This window comes from Hypomesus transpacificus, chromosome 5 (genome assembly GCF_021917145.1).
Source record: "Hypomesus transpacificus isolate Combined female chromosome 5, fHypTra1, whole genome shotgun sequence".
NCBI classification, from domain to species: Eukaryota; Metazoa; Chordata; class Actinopteri; order Osmeriformes; family Osmeridae; genus Hypomesus; species Hypomesus transpacificus.
The window spans coordinates 1,573,888-1,594,611 of NC_061064.1; the positions used below are offsets into that span (position 1 = coordinate 1,573,888).

At 47.8% G+C, this 20,724-nt stretch overlaps 1 protein-coding gene across 1 annotated transcript in view; it reads left to right on the forward strand.

Moving 5' to 3' along the window:
• Positions 1-20,724, forward strand: part of efnb1 (ephrin-B1) — a 44,758-nt gene that overhangs the window by 17,368 nt on the left and 6,666 nt on the right. The window contains exons 2-3 of the mRNA XM_047020046.1: positions 3,188-3,465; positions 19,532-19,624. Coding sequence (XP_046876002.1) covers positions 3,188-3,465; positions 19,532-19,624 — 371 coding nt within the window. The remainder of the gene's footprint in view (positions 1-3,187; positions 3,466-19,531; positions 19,625-20,724) is intronic.

Here is a 20,724-nt window from a genome sequence, read left to right on the forward strand (position 1 = left end):
GCGTTGTGTTGTTTGCTTTAAGAATAATCCATTGGGGAAACTAAGCCCTTTGTTTTACTCTTAAATATTCTCTCAGGATGGTAACTATATTAAATCTTTGGAAATGTTTACGAAGACATCTTTATACGTTTTTCTTACAGAGGAAAAAAATGCTACAGAACACCGTGCAGACCTGTGTATGCATCATAACTCCTTGATTTCACACCGTGCAGACCTGTGTATGCATCATAACTCGTTGATTTCCAGACCTCCCTGCCCATGCCTCTTCCAGGCAGTGTTTGTTTCTCAAAGTCTCCCAGAGTGCCTCCGCATTGGAAGATGAAACTCCTTACAAACCCTGCCGACCGTGGAGAAAGCTGAAATAAAACCATTCTTCCTCAGATGAAAAATCTGCATTGAAAGGACATGAAAGGATTTGTAAGATGGCAAAGTGAATGAAATGGCAATCATTGAGCACCCCCGATGAATATGCTAATCAATCTCATTAATATTCATTACGCTTTAAAACACATATAATACCCTACTGTGTCTGCTGATTTCTGTCCTGGAAATAATAGTAATGAAGCAGAGAGATCCCTTCCCTGCCTAGTCAAATTGTCACTCTCTAAACTCTCTAAACAGCATTTCCCATGGAAAGTGGTAGGAGGATATGCAGGGCTCAGAGCCCTAATCGTGAAGATGACCTGTAATTTCCACCGTTTGCCGTGGAATCTAAATCGCCTCGGCAGTGTCTCTGCTCGGCCTCTTAGCTCCTCTTAGCAGAAGTCCTGTTTCGTCAGCACAAACCCAATGCAGGATCTGTCTGGACGTCTCAGGACTCAGAATGGGCTCTCTGCACTCGTCCTCCAAACCTCAGACGTCCTAATCGACACAGGATAGCACCGCGGCGAGCAGAGCGTTGGGAAATGCGAGCTGTTCCGGCTCACCAGGCTCCATTGTTTCGCTTTTTTGTTGTTGTTGTTTTTTGACTTGTCTTCCATTTTGTTTTGCTCATGCGAGACCAAATCCATGAACAGAAAAGGGGGAGCAGACAGAGAGAGAGAGACAGCTCTTCCGCTATGTCGTGCGTGTGTGTGTGTGTGTTGCTCTGTCACAAAGCTGTTTTATTCGAGGAGTCGGACAAGTTGTAACAAAGCTGGTTTAGGTTTCTCCTCTTTATACAGTCGGCTTCCTCAAATGCAGTGAACCTTTGTGAGACATATGACTTTGTGTTGGCCTCTGGCCGTCCACCTTGTCCTCCTCCGGTCCCATGACCAGAAATACAGAGGATTATAACAGAGAGAGACATTGCTGCTTTGTTAGCCGCTGAGTGTGAGATTGAGAAAGTTTGCTAACAGAGCTACATTATGTACAGACTATGAAGAATGCTTTTCCATTGGCCCAGAAACACTTGGGAGACAATCGTGAAACTAAACCCAGACACCTGATCAGTCCCTGAGAAAGCCTGAGAGAAGAAGGGCAAATCAAACAGGTTTGGGAGGCCGAACAGAGGAGCCAGTGTTTGAGGAGTAAAAGACACACAACAAACCTAACCGCAGGGCTGTGCATGATGTGCTGCTCGCTCCAGGCTGCCCACAACTGTTGACAGTGTGTGTGTGTGTGTGTGTGTGTGTGTGTGTGTGTGTGTGTGTGTGTGTGTGTGTGTGTGTGTGTGTGTGTGTGTGTGTGTGGTGGTGGGGGGGGGGTACAGGATACAGGGTACAGGGTACAGGGTACAGGGTACAGGGTACACGGCAGTACAGTACGTTTCTATTACAGCACATGAAACATATCATGTATTTATTTCCCATAATATGTTGCTGGACTCGAGAGCTGTTAATGTTTCACATAGGTTACATTTTAAGACCTACGGTACATTGGCCTCTGCTTTGTATATCTGGTAGTTAAATCTCTGTAATGCAGAACGAGAGGGGGAATTGAGAATACAACATGGATATTAATGGTGTACTGTATGACGGGCTGGTGTACTGTATGCCAGTGTACTGTATCACAGGCTGAAGGAAGCTTACAAGATTGACAGTACTTTTTATTATGATATGTTATCATAGAGATCTATTTGTGTAAGCAAAGCATGGCTAGGGTTTCAAAAAGACAGTGAGTCAGTCTCAATCTTTCTGCCAAGACATAAAAGGAATGAATCCTGGATGGGTTTTCGCATCACCATGCTGAAACTGGTTGGGTACCGTGTGTGAGCATGTAAAACGAAGAGGAAAAAATGTATGAAATTATAAAAGGTGGTTGTTCTCAAACACATAGTGAGACTCTCTCTCTAGTAACCCAGATAAGGATGTTTGCACGCAAAGCATCCACTCCAAAACAGAAACAAATCAAACAGATACTGTTTTCCTTCCCATCAGATCAAAACCTCAGCCTGTATCAGCCGTGCTCTCGTAGCGGATTCAACATTGGATTACGCTCCTCAGCACAGCGCGGAGAACGGGAGATTAAGTGTGATAAATCAAAGCCAATCGGTGAAGCTAAATCCAGGAATAAAACTCGGCAAAGCCTGTTGCTTTGAATTGGAGAGGGAGATGTCAAAATACATTGGCTAGGAGAGAGAGAAGGCGTGGGGAGTCTCGATAAGGCATGCGGACCATCTGTCCATCAGCACTGTGTTCTTATCTGTGCTGTCTGTCCGTGAGGCTGCTGAGATTAAACTCGGAGCATGGACAAGTCTGTCATACTGATGCACTGTTGACATCAGGCCAGGGTCTGATGCAGTATCCTCTTGTGGGTGAAATTATTGTTTGTTTGTTGTGGTTAGATAAAACATCATGTCAGTAAGCATGTGACTGGACAGTATGTCACACTGTCTATCCAAATGTAGTCTAATGTCCAGCCCCGTCATGAGTATCTGGAACATTCTGGATGGAGGGTGTGGTTCCTCTTCAATGAGTGTTTAAACTCCTCTGCGTGTTAACTGGTAGGATCTGTTCACGAGGGGTCATGTGTAATGACACACTCGGCCAATGCCAATCCAGTACGTGGTAATCTAACACTCTGTCTTACATCTCTCCATATTTGAAATCTGAATGTTTGTCTTAAGTATGTAAGCGCAAAAACATCAACCAACCACAAAGCAAAGATCCCTCTTACAAGCGGTTGATTTGTGACGAAAGGTTTGGGCTAAAAAACATTATTTGTATTTCTTGACCCAGACTGACCTTGTGTCCCCCGTGTCTTGCAGGTTCCAGATTGGGAAAGGCCTGGTGATGTACCCCCAGATCGGAGACAAGCTGGACATCATCTGCCCCAAGGGGGATATGGGCCGACCCTACGAGTTCTACAAACTCTACCTGGTGAAGCGGGAGCAGGCAGAGTCATGCAGCACCGTCATGGACCCTAATGTGCTGGTGAACTGTAACAAGCCCGAGAAGGACATCAAGTTCACCATCAAGTTCCAGGAGTTCAGCCCCAACTACATGGGCCTCGAGTTCAAGAAGAATATCAACTACTTCATCACCTGTAAGTGTTTGGCGTTTCAGGATACTTTTCCAACAAGTTGTATGTGGTTGTGTCTGAATACTAACAATAGCGGTTATATTATGATTTCCACCATATCATGATAAAGCAATATAGTACGAGCACGAGTGATTTGATTGATATGACCCGTTAAAATAATTATTTAGTTGTTCTTCATGTAAGCCCCATAAAACTCACACAATAATGCACGATGCCCTCTGTAGGCTGGCATTAGCTCTGGCGAGTGCATAGGGACTGAACCTGTTCAGGACGTCAACGGTTCACAAAGCAGCAGAGGCCTTGACTATCTACCGGTCTGTTTTGTTGAAGTGCAGCTGGGTCTCACGTCGCAGTGTGACTCTGAACATAGAGGCGTCCCTGAGTCTCTCCGAGGAGAAATCGTTTCTGTCAGATCCGGTCAGTTGCGGTAACACTGAGACTGAGAGGCAGCGAGGTCATCTCCAGTCAAGCACGGCTGATTTGTTCTGTTACACACCGCTGGGCCAAGCCCATTGGCTGTAACACCCTAACACCGGCACATAATCGACTTCACCCCACTCCACAGGTCTGCTGCCCAAGGCTACGTGGCTTTAACCCTATAATCCAGAGGGTCTTTAGATCATCTCTACCAGGGAAGAAGCTCCGGCTCTCCTCCACCTCCTCTGAACAGACAAGTCTCTGTTCGTATAACCATCCCAAATATGCATCTGGAACGCCCCCAGCAACTCTTGTTAATGCTTTTATAATGTTTAATATTAGAGGTATGTTTTTGTCACGCTCTTTCAAGTACAGAGTAGTCGTAGAGGACAAGAAGACCTGGCCAAAAAAACTAAAACAAACATTGAGTGAATTTCTTTTTTTTTAATTACATTATCTCTTGCTGTACCTTTTGGTGCTTTGCACAAAAACTTTGAGTGAACTGTTTGGAATGCTGTTGATACGTTGACAATAAGCCAAGGAGCCTATCACAATGAGCTTCGGACCTGTGATAGATTAGTGATGAGCTTCAGAGTTCACCGCTGATTCTCTGGTTTCCATGAGAATGACAGCGAGAAGCTGGAGAGCAGGGCCTCCATCGCCCAAACGCTTGTTCTCTCCCAGAAAAGTGTGTTTCTTTGATGTTCTGATCAATAGAGTTCATGGCCCCATCAGAGCGTGCTTCTGGGAGCACTGACAATGTTGTCAAGAAAAATAGTTTGGACAGCAGGGATTCCTTGGTACACCTGCAGGTAAGATAAATAAAAGGTGCGTTTACAGGACAGAGAATGCCGTATGAACTGTTTGTCCTGAGGACACAACAAATCATGCTGCAAGTGTTTTGTGTTGACTGATCCTGTATTTAACATACTGTGGAGGAATCCCAGAGGTTACATGGAGTCTGGACCCAGGGCATATCAAGCTGTTTTATAGGCCCATGCAGTTCTTATGACATTGGGGAAAATAGAATACCTTGAAGAGTTTCCTTATTGAGGTCATATCTTAGTTTACTTTTGACTCAAAACAGCTGACCATGAAAATTCGGGAGACAGCATCGATTCATCATACTGTATTCAATTGCTGTGCCAAAACGTCTCAATACAACTCTGGGGTAAAGATTTTTCTATTAGGCATCACTCAGCTGATAAGATTCAAGTCCTAGGTTTTTATATAAATGTCTGGAGGCAATTGAACTCGTCTGCTCCAGCTTTGAGCACTTAGCTCTCTCTCTCTCTGTGAGAATAATTGAGTCGCTCTATGACATAGTGTGTTAACTGCTCACTGGCATGGGACTCGTGATCCTTTACGACATTTATACTGCTCTGTAAACATCGTCAGAGCAGAGATAATGCTGAGAATGACTCCAGCGATCGGCCAGGAATTCAGCACGTACACATAGTATGGCGTTTTTTTTAACCTTGGAATCAGAGATATCCTCTCTGTCCTGTTGTTTAGTGTGGAGGATTATCTCAGTGGGCCGGGAGCAGGTGTGGAATGACTCACGATGGGTGGGTCTGGTCTGTGCCACACAGTGGGCCTCGTCGAGTCCCTTGGTAAACATGGGGATCAGTAGGGGTGGTGGTCAACTCCCCCCCCCCTTCCCTTCCCCCAGGAGCCGTGTGTGTCCCCCGGTCAGACCTGCTAGTCTCAGCAGGAGGGGTGTCATTGAGTACCCCCTGATGACAACTCCAGACCCAAAGGCGTTTGGCAGAGCGAGACCGCTAAAGCTGGAACGAGTGAAACAGACTTATCCAAAGAACAGAAATCCCTCAAACTAAACACTTGAGGGTCGGTCTGTGCCTATCGTGTGTTGCTGTTTTAAAGAGGACAGCCTCCCGGTGTTCTGGGGGAGGGAGAGGATGAGAGGCAGACCTCTCGTCCAGGCAGGAGGCTCTCCAGCCTCCGCTGGCTGGGTCTTCAGAGGCACAGACTGGCTGTGACCTGAGGGCCTGATGGGGATTCAGAGAGACAGCTGTCACTCCAGGTGGGAGGGAGGTTGTGCTCAAGGACGCCCTTTTAAAAGAGAGGGGAGGGAGAATGCACATTGTGTGTGTGTGTGTGTGTGTGTGTGGGGGGGTGGTTACAAGTGTGTGTGGTATGTGGGATTTTGTCATGAAATATTTTAATCCAGTCATTTGTTTTTGTTGTGTCAACCAGTAATATACATTTTTCAACCATTTTTTGTGCACACTTCGGAGCAGGTGAGAACACATAGAATATGAGGATCTCTAACAGCACTGTTCCACTGCAGTATTCAGTGTAATGGAAATGAACACAACAAATTTCCTCAAATTGAAACAGGCCCAATGTTTTTGTTTGAAAGTATTGATTCCATGATGTCAGTCTCTGTTTGTTTGTAAACGGCGTTGCCTTGCCGATACGGTAGAAAGACAGCCTCACAGCAAGTTCACCTGAGCTCAAACTAGTCAAGACTCTGCACAGCTTGTGTAGAGCATTTCCCCATATCTCTCTGTTTATAAATCAGTCTTTCAGTGATACCCAGCGCTGCTTTGAAGATCTTCAGTCCAACGCCATCACAATCCCAGGCTTTCATCTAATTTCATCAAGTTTGTTTCATCATTCAACAGGGGGAGCCTTGATTCTGAGACTTCTCATATTTGAATGCATCACACACAAAACCGAGAAAAAAACACTGTTTGACAGAATATCCTGAAAGATGCGTATGTAGTTTGTCAGCAGTAAGAGCCAGTTATTACTTCAACAAGCTGTTTTCTCTCACCACGACTGGATCACTTGTTTGTCCAGTTAGCTGGCTTCTGTTACTGGTCCAGCTGGCTAACTGGACTTGACTCTGGAGCAGTTTGCTGCTAATTCAGACGGATGTCAAACACAAATGGAGCCAGAAAGCTGCAGACATGACTGTGTTCTCCTGACGCGACGCAGCAGGATTCTCCCCCTCATCCTGGATGCTCTCAGTCCGCCTCTCCTGCCCCGGCCGGCCAGAGTTAACCCCCTCCAGAGCTCTTTTTCATATCGGGTTCATCAGAGAGCAGCCAGGAGAGCTGTCACAGAGGAAGAGGGAGCTGCTCTGTAATTGGGCCAGATATAGCGCCGCTGGCCCTCTCAGAGCGAAGGAGAGGGAGGGAGGGAGGGGTGAGATAGGGAGGGAGGGAGGGTGGAGAGGGATGTGGAGGGCAAATAGAGAGGAAAGGAGGAGATTTGTCATGAAGGCTCCTCGGGCAGCTGACTCTAATCTCCGACCCAGCCCCGGGAATGATGTCATCCGCAGCGCTCCATCTTAGGCCATGACACGTCCAACTGTCTGCACGTCACTTCCAGACCTCCCAATTCCAGGCTCTCTGCACCCGGGTCAGTCCTGGTGAGGTGTTCATGCTGCTGGATAGGTGGACAGGCTTTAGACTGCAGGAGATCATGCATGCATGTTTGTCAAACATGGTACTTTATTATTTATACTACATTATTTGGCAGTTTTTTTCACCCCAGTGGAAAAGTAATGTACTTGTGTACTGCTAAGTGGAAATGTGGAAAAGTCATGCAAGAGCATTAGGTTCATCATTGAGAGGAAAGGAACTGGTACAGTTGAAGAGAAGAGCTAATGTAGAAAGCATGATCACTGATGGAAACTTGTGTTCCATGCTCTCTGGAGGAGCATTAAAAAGCTGGAAGAACTGAAAAATGAAGACCGCAAAATGTTCAGTTGAAAGGCTTCTTTTTATCTCTGAGTTCAAGTGGTCCTCCGAAGTCCTGTTTCTAATGGTTCGTTTCATCAGGAATAATCTGGTCTTAACCAAGGAGCCGTGATGCAGAAACGGTGTGTGTTTTGCGGATCACGAGTTTTCCCTGAGGTCAGGAGACTTTAATCATCCAGGGGCAGCTTGACTCTCCAGGAGTAAATGATTATTTATTGGTAGCCATTGCAGGTTTAGACCGCACCTTCGTGGTGCGATTGGAATCTTTCCTGAACTGACTGGGATGGAAGTTGAATAACCGGTCAGTTTGGAATAAATAACATATGATTCCCATTGTGAGGACACAACCCTGGCTTTGATGTTCTGCTGTGCAAGCCTCAGCTCTCAGAACGGGCTGCAGCCAACATTGTTCATGTGCCTCAGATGAGGAATGAGAATCACCAGGTGTGTCTCAGTGGCCGCAGTGGCGGGGGTCGTATTTCCCTGAACTGAGAACCAGGGGCTTTCCACTGTGCCCCGTGTTGTGATGAATATCTCTCAGAGAGCCCAGGATAAGTGCACTTCTAAATCAAATGAATCTGATGGGCATGGTCGTAGATTTGTGTGGAGATCAGAGTCTTCTGAGAGTGTGGACAAGCTAGTCTCAATGTTATCATCCTCTTTACATCTGTCTGTGTTTCCGTTCCTTCCCTGCTAGTTTTTTAAAAACGTATTTATTCTCACTTTGGTTGCAAAATCATGTTTATTGCTGTCCAGACAGTTAATCACTAGATTTTGTGTTCTGGCGAAGAAGATAAAACCAATGTTTGACAAATTAGTTTAGAATTGCAAATGTGGATGGCTTGACGACTGTAAGCTCATTATTCGTTTACAGTTCAGGCTTTTACCATAAGCATCCAATTAAAATAACATTTTATTTTAAACTTCGTTTATGGACCATTGAGGGATTTCCAAAACAGTTTCTGGAGCACTTCTCAGTGGCAATAAAGACAGTTTCAAGAGGGACTATGCAGGTTCTTTTGTCACCTGTGGAAGGCCAATACTACTGACATATCCTTCTGATATTAACTGAGATATACTTGATATGCCGCATCAACTCATCCTTCAGCATACACCCTGTTGCCATAGCAATTTCCCCAGGTAACTACCCTGGCCTTTAGGGCTTCCAGGGTGAAGCGTTCAGGGACATTGTTATCATTGAATGTCTTGCAGGGTAATAATTCTGGCCCCAGTTCCCTGTGGGTGCAGCTGAAGACTAATTTAACTCCAATTACCTCTTTGTGAGCTCCCTCTCATATTCATGACTGGAGGCGAGTGGTCTCTTCTTAGGAAGGCAGACGATAATGTTCCAACAAACTGCTCAGCAACAACTGGAAATAACTTGATTTTATTCGTATTTCGGACCTCTTGGTCTTGGCCCAGAGCACAGCAAGCTATTGGACACGGAACACTCCATTGTTCCGAACGCGGTAATTGTAAATAATGTTGTAGATTATGATCAGAAAAGTGGAAAAATAACTTGCTCTCATAGTGTTCACTTATATGTCATTAAGATAAATGGGAGCAGTCCTAATGAAACCTTGGCAAGTGAAAAAAAGAAAGTGTTGCTCCTAACCAAGTTTTTGCTGTATGCGAAATTCCTCTTTGGAAACCGTTTGTCTCAGTCCTGGCAGAGGATTGGCTGTTGAGCCGCCTGTCTCGTAGGCCAGGGTTTCATAAGTCACTGTTGACTTAAACCTGCTCAATCGATGGCGTCAGAAGGGCACCATGAATAGGTCAGTCGGGGTTCTGTCAGATCCAGCAGAAAGCCGGCGCAGCGAGGACAGACGAGGCTCATCCCCTCTTTCATTTGTCTTTGCTGAGACACCAGAGAAGCCCACATGCTGCGGTGGGAGGGATGTTCTTTTCTAAATACAAAGTTCACTGTTTATTGTGGCTCTAAATCAAATGGATGTGCTAACACCGCGCTCTCGAGTAGGTCTCATTTAGAAGACGTCTTCTGCAGCTCCAGGGAACGTTGGAAGTTTTTTTTTGTTGCTGACTTAATCACCCCTGAGGGTTATCAGCAGACAGGCTCTCAAGGGAACCCTTGGCCTTTCATCCTAACAAATCACTGTCTGATCCAAAAAAAGACAAAATAACAATGACGTGAGGAGCTCTAAAATGTCTTGCAACATTGTCATTTCTGTTGAGTTTCATCCTAAAAGACAGACTTGTTCTTGTGACGTGGCTGAAAGTGGCTACGTCCCAGTAGACCAAAAGCACGTCAGGAAGATGAAGTCAGTCGAATATTGTTTACACAGTCACTGAGTCGAGGTTAACAGAGAATTGCTGAAGTACACTTCATCGCACAAGTGTTTTGTTAGCAGGAAAAGCTATCGTGTCAGGTTTGCGGTCAGTGTTGTGTGATTGGTTGGTAGCTGTGACACTGCTGGCCTATCAGTAGGTGTGCTGTATCATCAGTAACTATGGCAATGCAGGACGGATAAAGAGTTATGTGTTGAAGTAATGACCAGAATGGAATTCATGGCTCGGCCTGATTGCTGGAGGCGCTGGATGGATAACTCAAACAGGAACGAGTGAGTCTTCAAACTCACCAAATAAATCTGTAATGTGCTTTCTGTATATCAGACCTTTTATTTCCTGCTGCCGCAAAGCTACTTTTTCCTCTGGAGTTCAGAGACTTGATAAGGGTTCCAGTCCCGGGCTGTGTCCCACCGCTATCTCACCCCTCCGTTTGCTCCGGGCCATAAATTCTCTTGGCATCTATTGGATTTTAGGAGGCTGTTTAGTCCCAGTGCTGTCAATTCTGGACGAAACGGACAGGGAGGCTTCACAGGGAGCAAGCTAAGACGGCCTTATTTCTCATTTAAACATCCATCACTTAAACATAAATAAAAGATAAGCATAGACTGTGATAGAGCCGGGAGGCTGGGATTTGTCTATGGAAATGAGTGAAGTCTGTTGGTTCAATGAACCCCCTGCTTGGCCGGGGAATCACATAACACTTTTAATGTGTTTCCCATCAGATACAATTTGTTCGAGTTCAAATATTAAATTACGTACTGTGTACTCAGCACTCAGGATGTTTGAGATGGGCAGATACACACGTTCGAAGGGTGTTGTGTTGATCTTTTTAGCCAAACTGTAGGAATGGCCCTCAGGTGTTGACTGCACCAATCCCTCCTGAGGTAGACTGCAGCACTGTGACAGACAGGGACACTGCAGACAGAATGATATCCTGACTGATTCATGACCAAATGAAACTCTCTTTACCTTCTTCCTCCATTCTCTTCTGCAGCTTGGCGTGCTGCTTGAACTACTTTATCATTATTAATGTTGAATGATCACGATAAGCAAGATGAATAGTTATGCTAGCATTATTCATGTTGCACATCTGCCCTAGCAAATATTTGCAGTACTCAACCGCATGATGTGTAACCATAATTATGCAGTTTAATGATGTCAGCTTCTATGTTTGTCTAACTGAAGATGGAAGCATGGCTCAATGTATCGATATACGGCGCAATCATAAGGCCATTTAGAGTTTTAAGATGTTAGTTTTTGAGTTGTCCCCATGGAAAATGGAGAAAGTGTAAAACCCAGCTGCTGGTAGTATAGTGAATATCCCTTCTGCCCTGGGGAGGGAGGGCTGGGTTCAGCCCAGACACTGGGGGGCTAGAGGCCTCTGCTCTGGGAAGACAGCGATCTCAGAGGCTGCTCCATTCTCGTAACATGCAATTTCCATCCAAACTCTTCTGCCAAGATTTCTGCAGAAAAGATGAGAAAGAGAATGCAGTTCCTCAGGGGAGGTTCTGGTGGAAACCTCTGTCCAAGAGAATAGTTTGTTCTTCGGTTAGGATCTTTTTATTTGATGGAGAAAATAGATGACTTTAGTTGTTGTTATATGCAGTATTAAATTAGCTGTTAGGTGAACTGGTAAGGTTAGATTATCGTCAATACTTTAACCTCATCGGATCATTTTAACCTATTTCTCATGCAGCAGTTCGACCAAAACTGAAACGGCATGCTTCTCATCCATGATATTTCCAGTTAATCCCTTCTCTCGGCATGACCTTCAGGATAAAGGATCTTTGAAAGCAGTATCGAATGTTTGCTTCCTCAGTGGAGGTCTCCAAAGACGTTCCTCTGGTGGGCCTGGAAGACTTGGCTATTATCTGTGTCGTTTCCTCAGAGTGAAACGACATACTCCCAGCTGGCAGGAAGATCCAGGCGCTGTCTTGAAGGTAGCGTCACACTCTATGTTGGTCAGTCGCACAAGAGTTAGGGTTTCAGTCACCAGTGCTACGGAGACGATGGCCCAGTCCTCCAGACTCTCTCCAGCTCACTATTTCTGTCAGAAATGCTGCCTCCCCAAAGGCAAACGATTACCAAGCCTGTGCATCATCTTTAAACAGGGCTGCAGCTTTGATCTAGTCTGGCTGCGTGTGTGTAATTACAGATATGCCTGTTAAACTGAGGATTTGGGCAAAACGACTTATTCTTCAGTCCCTGTTAAGCACTGACAAACAAACCTATTCATGAATGAAGTCAAATGGAACTTGTTGAGGTTGCAATTTACACTTGACTTCTGTCCAAATATAAATTTAAAAAATATCGGACAGACTTGAATGCTGGAGTGTTTGGCATTCTCCTCACACACCTCCTAGCCTCCTCCCACACCTCCTAGCCTCCTCACACACCTCCTAGCTTCATCACACACCTCCTAGCCTCCTCACACACCTCCTAGCTTCCTCCCACACCTCCTACCTCCTCACACACCTCCTACCTCCTCCCACACCTCCTACCTCCTCACACACCTCCTAGCCTCCTCCCACACCTCCTAGCCTCCTCACACACCTCCTAGCTTCCTCCCACACCTCCTAGCCTCCTCAGACACCTCCTAGCCTCCTCTCACACCTAGCCTCCTCACACACCTCATAGCTTCCTCACACACCTCCTAGCTTCCTCCCACACCTCCTAGCTCCTCCCACAGGAACCTTCACAAAGCCCACTGACAGGTTCAGCGGGGGAAATGTCTCCGCTCATTTCCATCAAAGCCCCCCCTGCTTGTGGAGATGTGGAGTAGCGAGCCTGTGGTCTCATTGTGATGTGAGCTGGCGGAGCGACAGCCCCCCCCCCCTCCCCCAGGTCTCTGGCTCCCAGGGTGCAGCTGGTCCTGGGGATTTAAAGGTCGTCCTTAATATCATTGCCGAGCCTGAGTGTGCTGTAATCTGGTGGCAGCGCTGAAATCTCCGCTCCAGCCCCTCAGCTTAATTTGGCAGCAGGCTGGTCAGCTGTGGCTGATCTGATGGGGCAAGCTGTGGTCGAGGATGCTCCCCCGGCCCGCTCTGATGGGGCAAGCTGTGGTCGAGGATGCTCCCCCGCCCTGCTCTGATGGGGCAGGCTGTGGTCGAGGCTGCTCCCCCGGCCCGCTCTGATGGGGCAGGCTGTGGTCGAGGATGCTCCCCCGGCCCGCTCTGATGGGGCAGGCTGTGGTCGAGGCTGCTCCCCCGCCACGCTCTGATGGGGCAGGCTGTGGTCGAGGATGCTCCCCCGGCCCGCTCTGATGGGGCAGGCTGTGGTCAAGGATGCTCCCCCGGCCCGCTCTGATGGGGCAGGCTGTGGTCGAGGATGCTCCCCCGCTCTGATGGGGCAGGCTGTGGTCGAGGATGCTCCCCCGCTCTGATGGGGCAGGCTGTGGTCGAGGATGCTCCCCCGGCCCGCTCTGATGGGGCAGGCTGTGGTCGAGGATGCTCCCCCGCCCTGCTCTGATGGGGCAGGCTGTGGTCGAGGATGCTCCCCCGCCCTGCTCTGATGGGGCAGGCTGTGGTCGAGGATGCTCCCCCGCCCAGCTCTGCAACCACTGGGCCTTCCCTCCCTACATTAGGAAGCAGAAAACGCATCACTTCCCTCTCCAGAATCTCCACAGTAGCTGATACCATCAGTCCAAAAAGAACTGGATGAATATGGATCTATTTTCCGTTTATTGTTATTTTATTTATTAGGATATCTGATTATAAAATGTACACTATAGCAATACCTTAGTGAATACGTCATGTATGATTAAGTTTGTTTGTTTTTTGTTTCTCCATTGGATGGAAGTGAAATGTAGGTTGAGCAGCCAAGCTTTGCGTGTCCCCTGAGTGGTTATTCTGGTCGGGTCAGTTAGGAGCAGGATCCTCATCTCAGTGAATCCTTGTGGGTCCTGTCAGGGTGTCTGCTCCACTCCTCCCTGCGCTCATCTGGGAGATGCGTTCACAACGACCCGTTTGATCCCTCAAGCCGCTCGAGCTGATCGCTCATCGAGGCCTTTTAAAGACGCTCCTCTGTTTGTTTTGGCCTGTTTGCCCCACGGCTTCCCCCTTCTGCTCGTCACTGGGTTTAGAGAGGCAGGGAGGGTCCTGTCAGAGGCAGGGGAGGGTCCTGTCAGAGGCAGGGAGGGTCCTGTCAGAGGCAGGGAGGGTCCTCTCAGAGGCAGGGAGGGTCCTGTCAGAGGCAGGGGAGGGTCCTGTCAGAGGCAGGGAGGGTCCTGTCAGAGGCAGGGGAGGGTCCTGTCAGAGGCAGGGAGGGTCCTGTCAGAGGCAGGGGAGGGTCCTGTCAGAGGCAGGGAGGGTCCTGTCAGAGGCAGGGGAGGGTGCTGTCAGAGGCAGGGAGGGTCCTGTCAGAGGCAGGGGAGGGTCCTGTCAGAGGCAGGGAGGGTCCTGTCAGAGGCAGGGCTCGGTCCTCTCAGAGGCAGGGGAGGGTCCTGTCAGAGGCAGGGCTCGGTCCTCTCAGAGGCAGGGGAGGGCCCTGTCAGAGGCAGGGAGGGTCCTGTCAGAGGCAGGGCTCGGTCCTCTCAGAGGCAGGGGAGGGTCCTGTCAGAGGCAGGGCTCGGTCCTCTCAGAGGCAGGGGAGGGTCCTCTCAGAGGCAGGGCACGGTCCTCTCAGAGGCAGGGGAGGGTCCTGTCAGCGCTGAGGCAGATGACCTGCTCATCTGTCAGAGAGGGCGTGGCTCAGACATGTCACTGTGTTTTGAGGGCAAAGATGCCGCTCCTATTTGAGCTGTGAGGAGGATCATGCTACTGTCATGACCCGGTCTTTGAGATGCATTTTGCATGGGCTGTATATGGTTATATAGGAGCCTTTGGCAAACATCTCAGTGTGTGTGTGTGACTGTATGTATGTGTGGATTCCTGCATACATGATTATCTCCTCTGTACAGCATGTTATTGCTCAATGAACACATGTAACCCTACTGGGTCGTGTACATTATACCCCATGTCTCTATTCCTTCTTGACATGTTAAAGAAAACATGAAAAAAATCAGCTTTGTGTGTTTAATCTAGTTCTGGATTGTGAAGCCAAGCTGAGGACGGAGTGTGAGTTCAGGACTGTTTCCGCCTCATTTAGCCAGTTTGTGTATACGTGTTCTGTTTAGGTTCAGAATTGTACCCAGAAACACCCGGTGCTTTCTGCACACTACATACTTCCACTTGGCGTTGTGTTTTATTCACACAAAGGAAAATTGCAACAACTTCAAATGACATTTACTGTGTTTATGGGGAGAAGAAAACACTCTGCATTTCATTGGATTCTTGTTGGGACAAGCCAGTCTCAGCAAATCTCATGAAAACAAACAACTAAAGAACCGTACTCACAATAAAAGAAAAAAGAATGTAAAAAATACTTTATTGCAAAATGGAAGATAATCTCTAGGTGTCTGTGCGGTTAAGATAACTCGCTAGACTGTGTGTGTCTGTCCACCTGAGGAGAGGAAACATGAGGTCATTAGAGGCGGTGAAGGAGAAACCTTCAAGCATCTGTACGTTTAGGGTTAGGGTTAGGGTTAGGGTTAGGGTCGTGGCAGACCCCTCCTCCCAAGTCACACACGGCAGCACAGAGGGCCTGGTCTTACCCTCTCCTCCCGGTGGTGGAGCTCCACACAGCCATGCCTTCCCCCTCTCTCCTCCCGGTGGTGGAGCTCCACACAGCCATGCCTTCCCCCTCTCTCCTCCCGGTGGTGGAGCTCCACACAGCCATGCCTTCCCCCTCTCTCCTCCCGGTGGTGGAGCTCCACACAGCCATGCCTTCCCCCTCTCTCCTCCCGGTGGTGGAGCTCCACACAGCCATGCCTTCCCCCTCTCTCCTCCCGGTGGTGGAGCTCCACACAGCCATGCCTTCCCCCTCTCTCCTCCCGGTGGTGGAGCTCCACACAGCCATGCCTTCCCCCTCTCTCCTCCCGGTGGTGGAGCTCCACACAGCCATGCCTTCCCCCTCTCTCCTCCCGGTGGTGGAGCTCCACACAGCCATGCCTTCCCCCTCTCTCCTCCCGGTGGTGGAGCTCCACACAGCCATGCCTTCCCCCTCTCTCCTCCCGGTGGTGGAGCTCCACACAGCCATGCCTTCCCCCTCTCTCCTCCCGGTGGTGGAGCTCCACACAGCCATGCCTTCCCCCTCTCCTCCCGGTGGTGGAGCTCCACACAGCCATGCCTTCCCCCTCTCTCCTCCCGGTGGTGGAGCTCCACACAGCCATGCCTTCCCCCTCTCTCCTCCCGGTGGTGGAGCTCCACACAGCCATGCCTTCCCCCTCTCTCCTCCCGGTGGTGGAGCTCCACACAGCCATGCCATGATTCAAGCAGAAAGGCTCCAGCTTTCTCAAAGGTTTTTTTTATAATTGGTGTCTTTTTCACAGGGTAGATAAGTCATTTTTATTTCAACTTCAGAATATTAACAATAATTCCCGTTTTTCCATTTGATGTATACGTTTAACTTTTCAGATTGTTAAATTCATCTTCAATGAAAGTAAACTGTTTTAATTTTTATATAATTATTTATTTAGTGTTGGGGGGGGGAAATGGAAAGTAAAAAAGAAATCTGTCTGATTCAGTCTGTGGAAAAGTAATGAAAAGGCAGGAATAAAGATTTCCAGATTCCACTGAAACAGATATACGTTTTTCTTAACTTCTACTTGTTCAAATAAGTAATTTACTTCTGAAGAAAATCGTTTTCCCACAGTTTCAAGGTTTTGTATAGTGACTGGGATTTTCGAATATGGATGATAAATACTTGTGTGTTATTGCTTCACAAAAAACCAAGCTAATATCTCACTGTGAGCCCCTCCACGTTGTGAAATGTGAACCCAAGTTCCCCTGAAAACAGAAGTTCATTTCAGCAGCTGTGTGTGAGATGGGAGTGATGATGACCTGGTCTTCACACCCTGTTTCATATCCTGTGCTAAAGGATGTTTTCACAGTTCAAAGGTTGATCTTGGTATGCGAAGGCCAACTAAGCCGGCCGGCCCGGCTCCTTTCCCCAGAGAGCAGCTCGTCCACGCATCTCTACTGTGCACCTCAATAACATTCTACCAGACAGAGGCTCCTAGGCTGCTCCACAGACCCATAAAGAGCTTAATTTCCTTATCTCATCATAAAGGCGTGTGTCATACCGCACCCTTTTCCAGAGCACTATAAAAGGCTGCGATAGGGCGAGGAGTGGCCCATGTTAGGAGGTCTCGGTTGGATAGAGTTGTCTGTCTGCCTCGCTCCCCGCGGGCACGGGGGCATGCCCACGTTGTGCATGGTGACTCGCTTGGCGCCTGGCACCTCTCCCAGGCGAAGGCATCTTAATAGTCGTGACATCATTGAGGGCAGCACTCCTTGTCCCTCTCACCGCCCGCCCTCCGTCTGAGAGGCGTTAAGGATCCATACAGAAAACTAAAACACGATTTGTTCCCCGGGTTAAGTGTGGCTATTGATCGCTCCTCGGTTGTCCTGGGGTTTTTCCACATCCATTCCTCAAGCGCTTCAAACAAGACAAGCCCCTGTCTGATGACAGTCTCCCTCTTGCCAAAATGAGCTATAAAGTGTTAAAATAATCTGAACAGATTCTATCTGAGGAATTCAGAGCTTTTGATACAAACCCCCGACTCCCAGAAAACATGGACAGTCTGCTACATAATTAACGCAGAGAAGAAGAGAAGACTAATGAAGTGTATCTTGGGTTTTCCTTCTGGTGTTGATCCGAACCCTTGACGGTCAGGTTGTCACTTTTATTCAAATCTAACAGCAGTTTGTCTCGAGTCTGTCTCAGACAAAGCTGTATTCTCTCTTTTAGAGTCTGGCTAAATAGAGTTCCTGAATCCATGATTGGACGTGAGGCAGGAGGGAGACTAGCAGGTAATGTAATCAGCTGAGGTCAGCAGGTAGACGAGGAGAGCCTTACTCTTTCTCCCCTCCCTCTGTGCGATAGTGTCACACTGCTTTCCAAGCCTGTTACCTGATGAATAATGCTCTATTCAAGTGTCTTAAACAGAAATGCCGTAGCTGCCTGTGAATTATTAATAAACTGAATGTAAAGGCTTTTCAAGCCTTGTTTTTTTTGTTGTTTAATTCGCTCTCCTTTTAATTGTCGACTCTTTCAGACAAACATCCCAGGCTCTCACTTTCTTTTCCATGGGGGCATCTATATAATCCCAAACTCATCCCGAAAGATATTCATGAACCCGCTTTTGTGTGTGTCTTGTCTACTAATGGCATCCTTGACAAATTCAAAACAAAACGAGGATAAAGAGAGTAATTATGCCCCTCTCCTGGCCTCTGGGGTCCTGGGGTACCTATGCTGGAGAGGAGCCATGGCCCTCAGCAGCCCCCCGACGCTGGGCTCAGCTCCTCTGAGAAGCCCCTTGGTTCTCCAGGAGAGGGACCTTATTAGTCAAACACTCTCCTACATGGAAACTCATTCATGACTCTTAATGAGGATGTGGGAAGGAGGTGCTGTTCCTTCAGGAGGTTGTGAGGGGGGAGGGGGGACCAGGGGAGGCAGCAGAGGTGACTCACCCAGGGAGCAGCTCTCAAAGAACTCAGATGGGCCTGGGCGGGACACAGCTCTCCCCTGCATGGATACGCCCCTCTCGCCTGCAGGCTGAAAGCCTCTTCAAGACCCTGATCCACATTCACAGTCATGGCCTTTCTCTCCGGGTCAGAATGGAGTGCCACAACTCACCCCTGTTTCTGTGACTTGAGTCCTTGGGAAGCAGGGATAAGGGAGGCATCACAGGGGTACAGAGACCCTGTTGGCCTGGCCTCACCCTCCTCCGGCCCCCTCCTCCGGCCCCCTCCTCGGTGGATGCTGATGGGGAAGGCAGCCCCTCCGATAAGGGCTTTGGGCCACTGTGCCACCCAGTCTCTAATTACAAGGCATGCCCAAAGAGAAAGCTAAGCCCTTGGCATTTGCAGCTTGCCATAATTGCTTTTGGCATTACTTGCCTTGCCAAATGTTTGATACGTTTCTTCAGCAAAAAAAGAAAAACGAAAGAACAAAAACCTCTTTAAGCTTTGGGGAGGGAGGGTGAGAGGTGGGTTAGAAATGTGATTACCACATAAAAATGTTGGACTGTGCAGCTACCTCTCCACGTGTATGATTACAGGAGTGTTTTGAAAGCCACCATATTCCCGTGGGATCAGATTACTATCACAGCCTTGTCTTAGTAAGCAGAGAGCCCACTCAAAGTTTTTTTTTAATCTTCCATTTCCTTCTCTGTATACAGATGTGAGAAACACAGAGCCTCGTATTCATACAGTGTTGGTGTCTGAGATACAGCTTAAACTGCTGTTTCCATGGGCTCAAACCTGCTGTAGAAATCAACCAGAACATTTACATTACAAGCCCTTACCTAGTGCTTGTGATAAGATTACTTGTAACCATGCATGCGATGCGCTGCCCAGATTTAGACCTTCTGCTGGAAGCTCCGTTAACCAAGCCCTCTTTCATTCTCCAGTGTGTGTGTGTGTGTGTGTGTGTGTGTGTGTGTGTGTGTGGATATCGATGAAGAAAATAGATTCTTTTTTCTCTACCCACGAACAAACAAATCAAAAGCATACATTAATTCTGAGGGGTTGTAATTATAATTAACGTTCCGTTTCCTGTCTCTCCCATGACAGCGACGTCAAACGGGACCCTGGAGGGACTGGAGAACCGAGAAGGAGGCGTCTGCGACACCCTATCCATGAAAATCGTCATGAAAGTGGGCCAGGGTGAGTCTGCTTCTGCACACAGCTTGGCTGGAATGTAGGAAAAGCAGTAAAATGGCGTCACAAAAGAGCCAGGCAGGATGTGTGTATGGATGAGCGATAATGAAAGCTTTGTTTGAGTACTGTCAAGACTGCAGCGCTAGAAAAACGTTTCATGAGCTATTGTTCACGAAGCCAGACACTCGGGCGTGGGTTTTTACTGTGGACGCACTACTCCAGAGCTCAGTCTGTGGAAAGTCTCCCAGTGACTTCATCTCTCGTAAAGTAAAGGCTTCAGACATCACAAAATACTGTGTTCTCCACTGTTGGGCAGAGTGAAAAGGGAGGAAGGCGTTTCTGTAAATACAGAGAGAGACACTTTCTCTCACATACCAGTGTTCTCAGTATAAGTGGCTGTGGAAAGATCTTAAACATTCAAGAACCGTTCACAGTTTAGCTTCTTCTTCTGGGTGATTCGGGGTGAACGGAACTGTGTCACTGACAACTAGTCGCTCACTGAAACACGTTTAAACCCTGTCTCTCACACACCGCCGCAAACTCAAAACAAGCGTTGACAGTATTAGCCGAATTAACTAGCAGCTCCAAGTGCTCCTTAGCTGAATGTCAGAGTGCTGAGATAAATAGGTCAGGAGTTCCAAGGCGTTCTCAGTCATGTCGTCTGTCTAATCTGCTGTGGCGTGCCCTGTATAGCTTTATAAATAACACTGTGCAGCATGTATATACATTTGTCTCAATAAATTACCACGCTGACAGTGGATTACAAGGCAAACGCAAAACCATTCCAGCAGAAATCGATGTGATGAAGGCATAGAGACATACATGGCATGCACAACCAGCCTGCTGGAACTAATGAGACCAGCGGAAAAATCTGTTGATCTCCATGTAGATACCACCATTCATCATGGTCTCTCCTCCTCTGCTTAACCTCTGGTTAATATACTAACCGTCTCACTGGGGCTGTGAGATGGGGTTTGCTTGGCCCACAGACCTCATGCTAGGAGTGTCCGAGCCACTCCCAATCCTTCCCTAGTCTTGGTCCACACATCTAAAACAAACAAATGACAAAAAGGACTGCCGATAAGATTCTCACAACAGAGATTGCG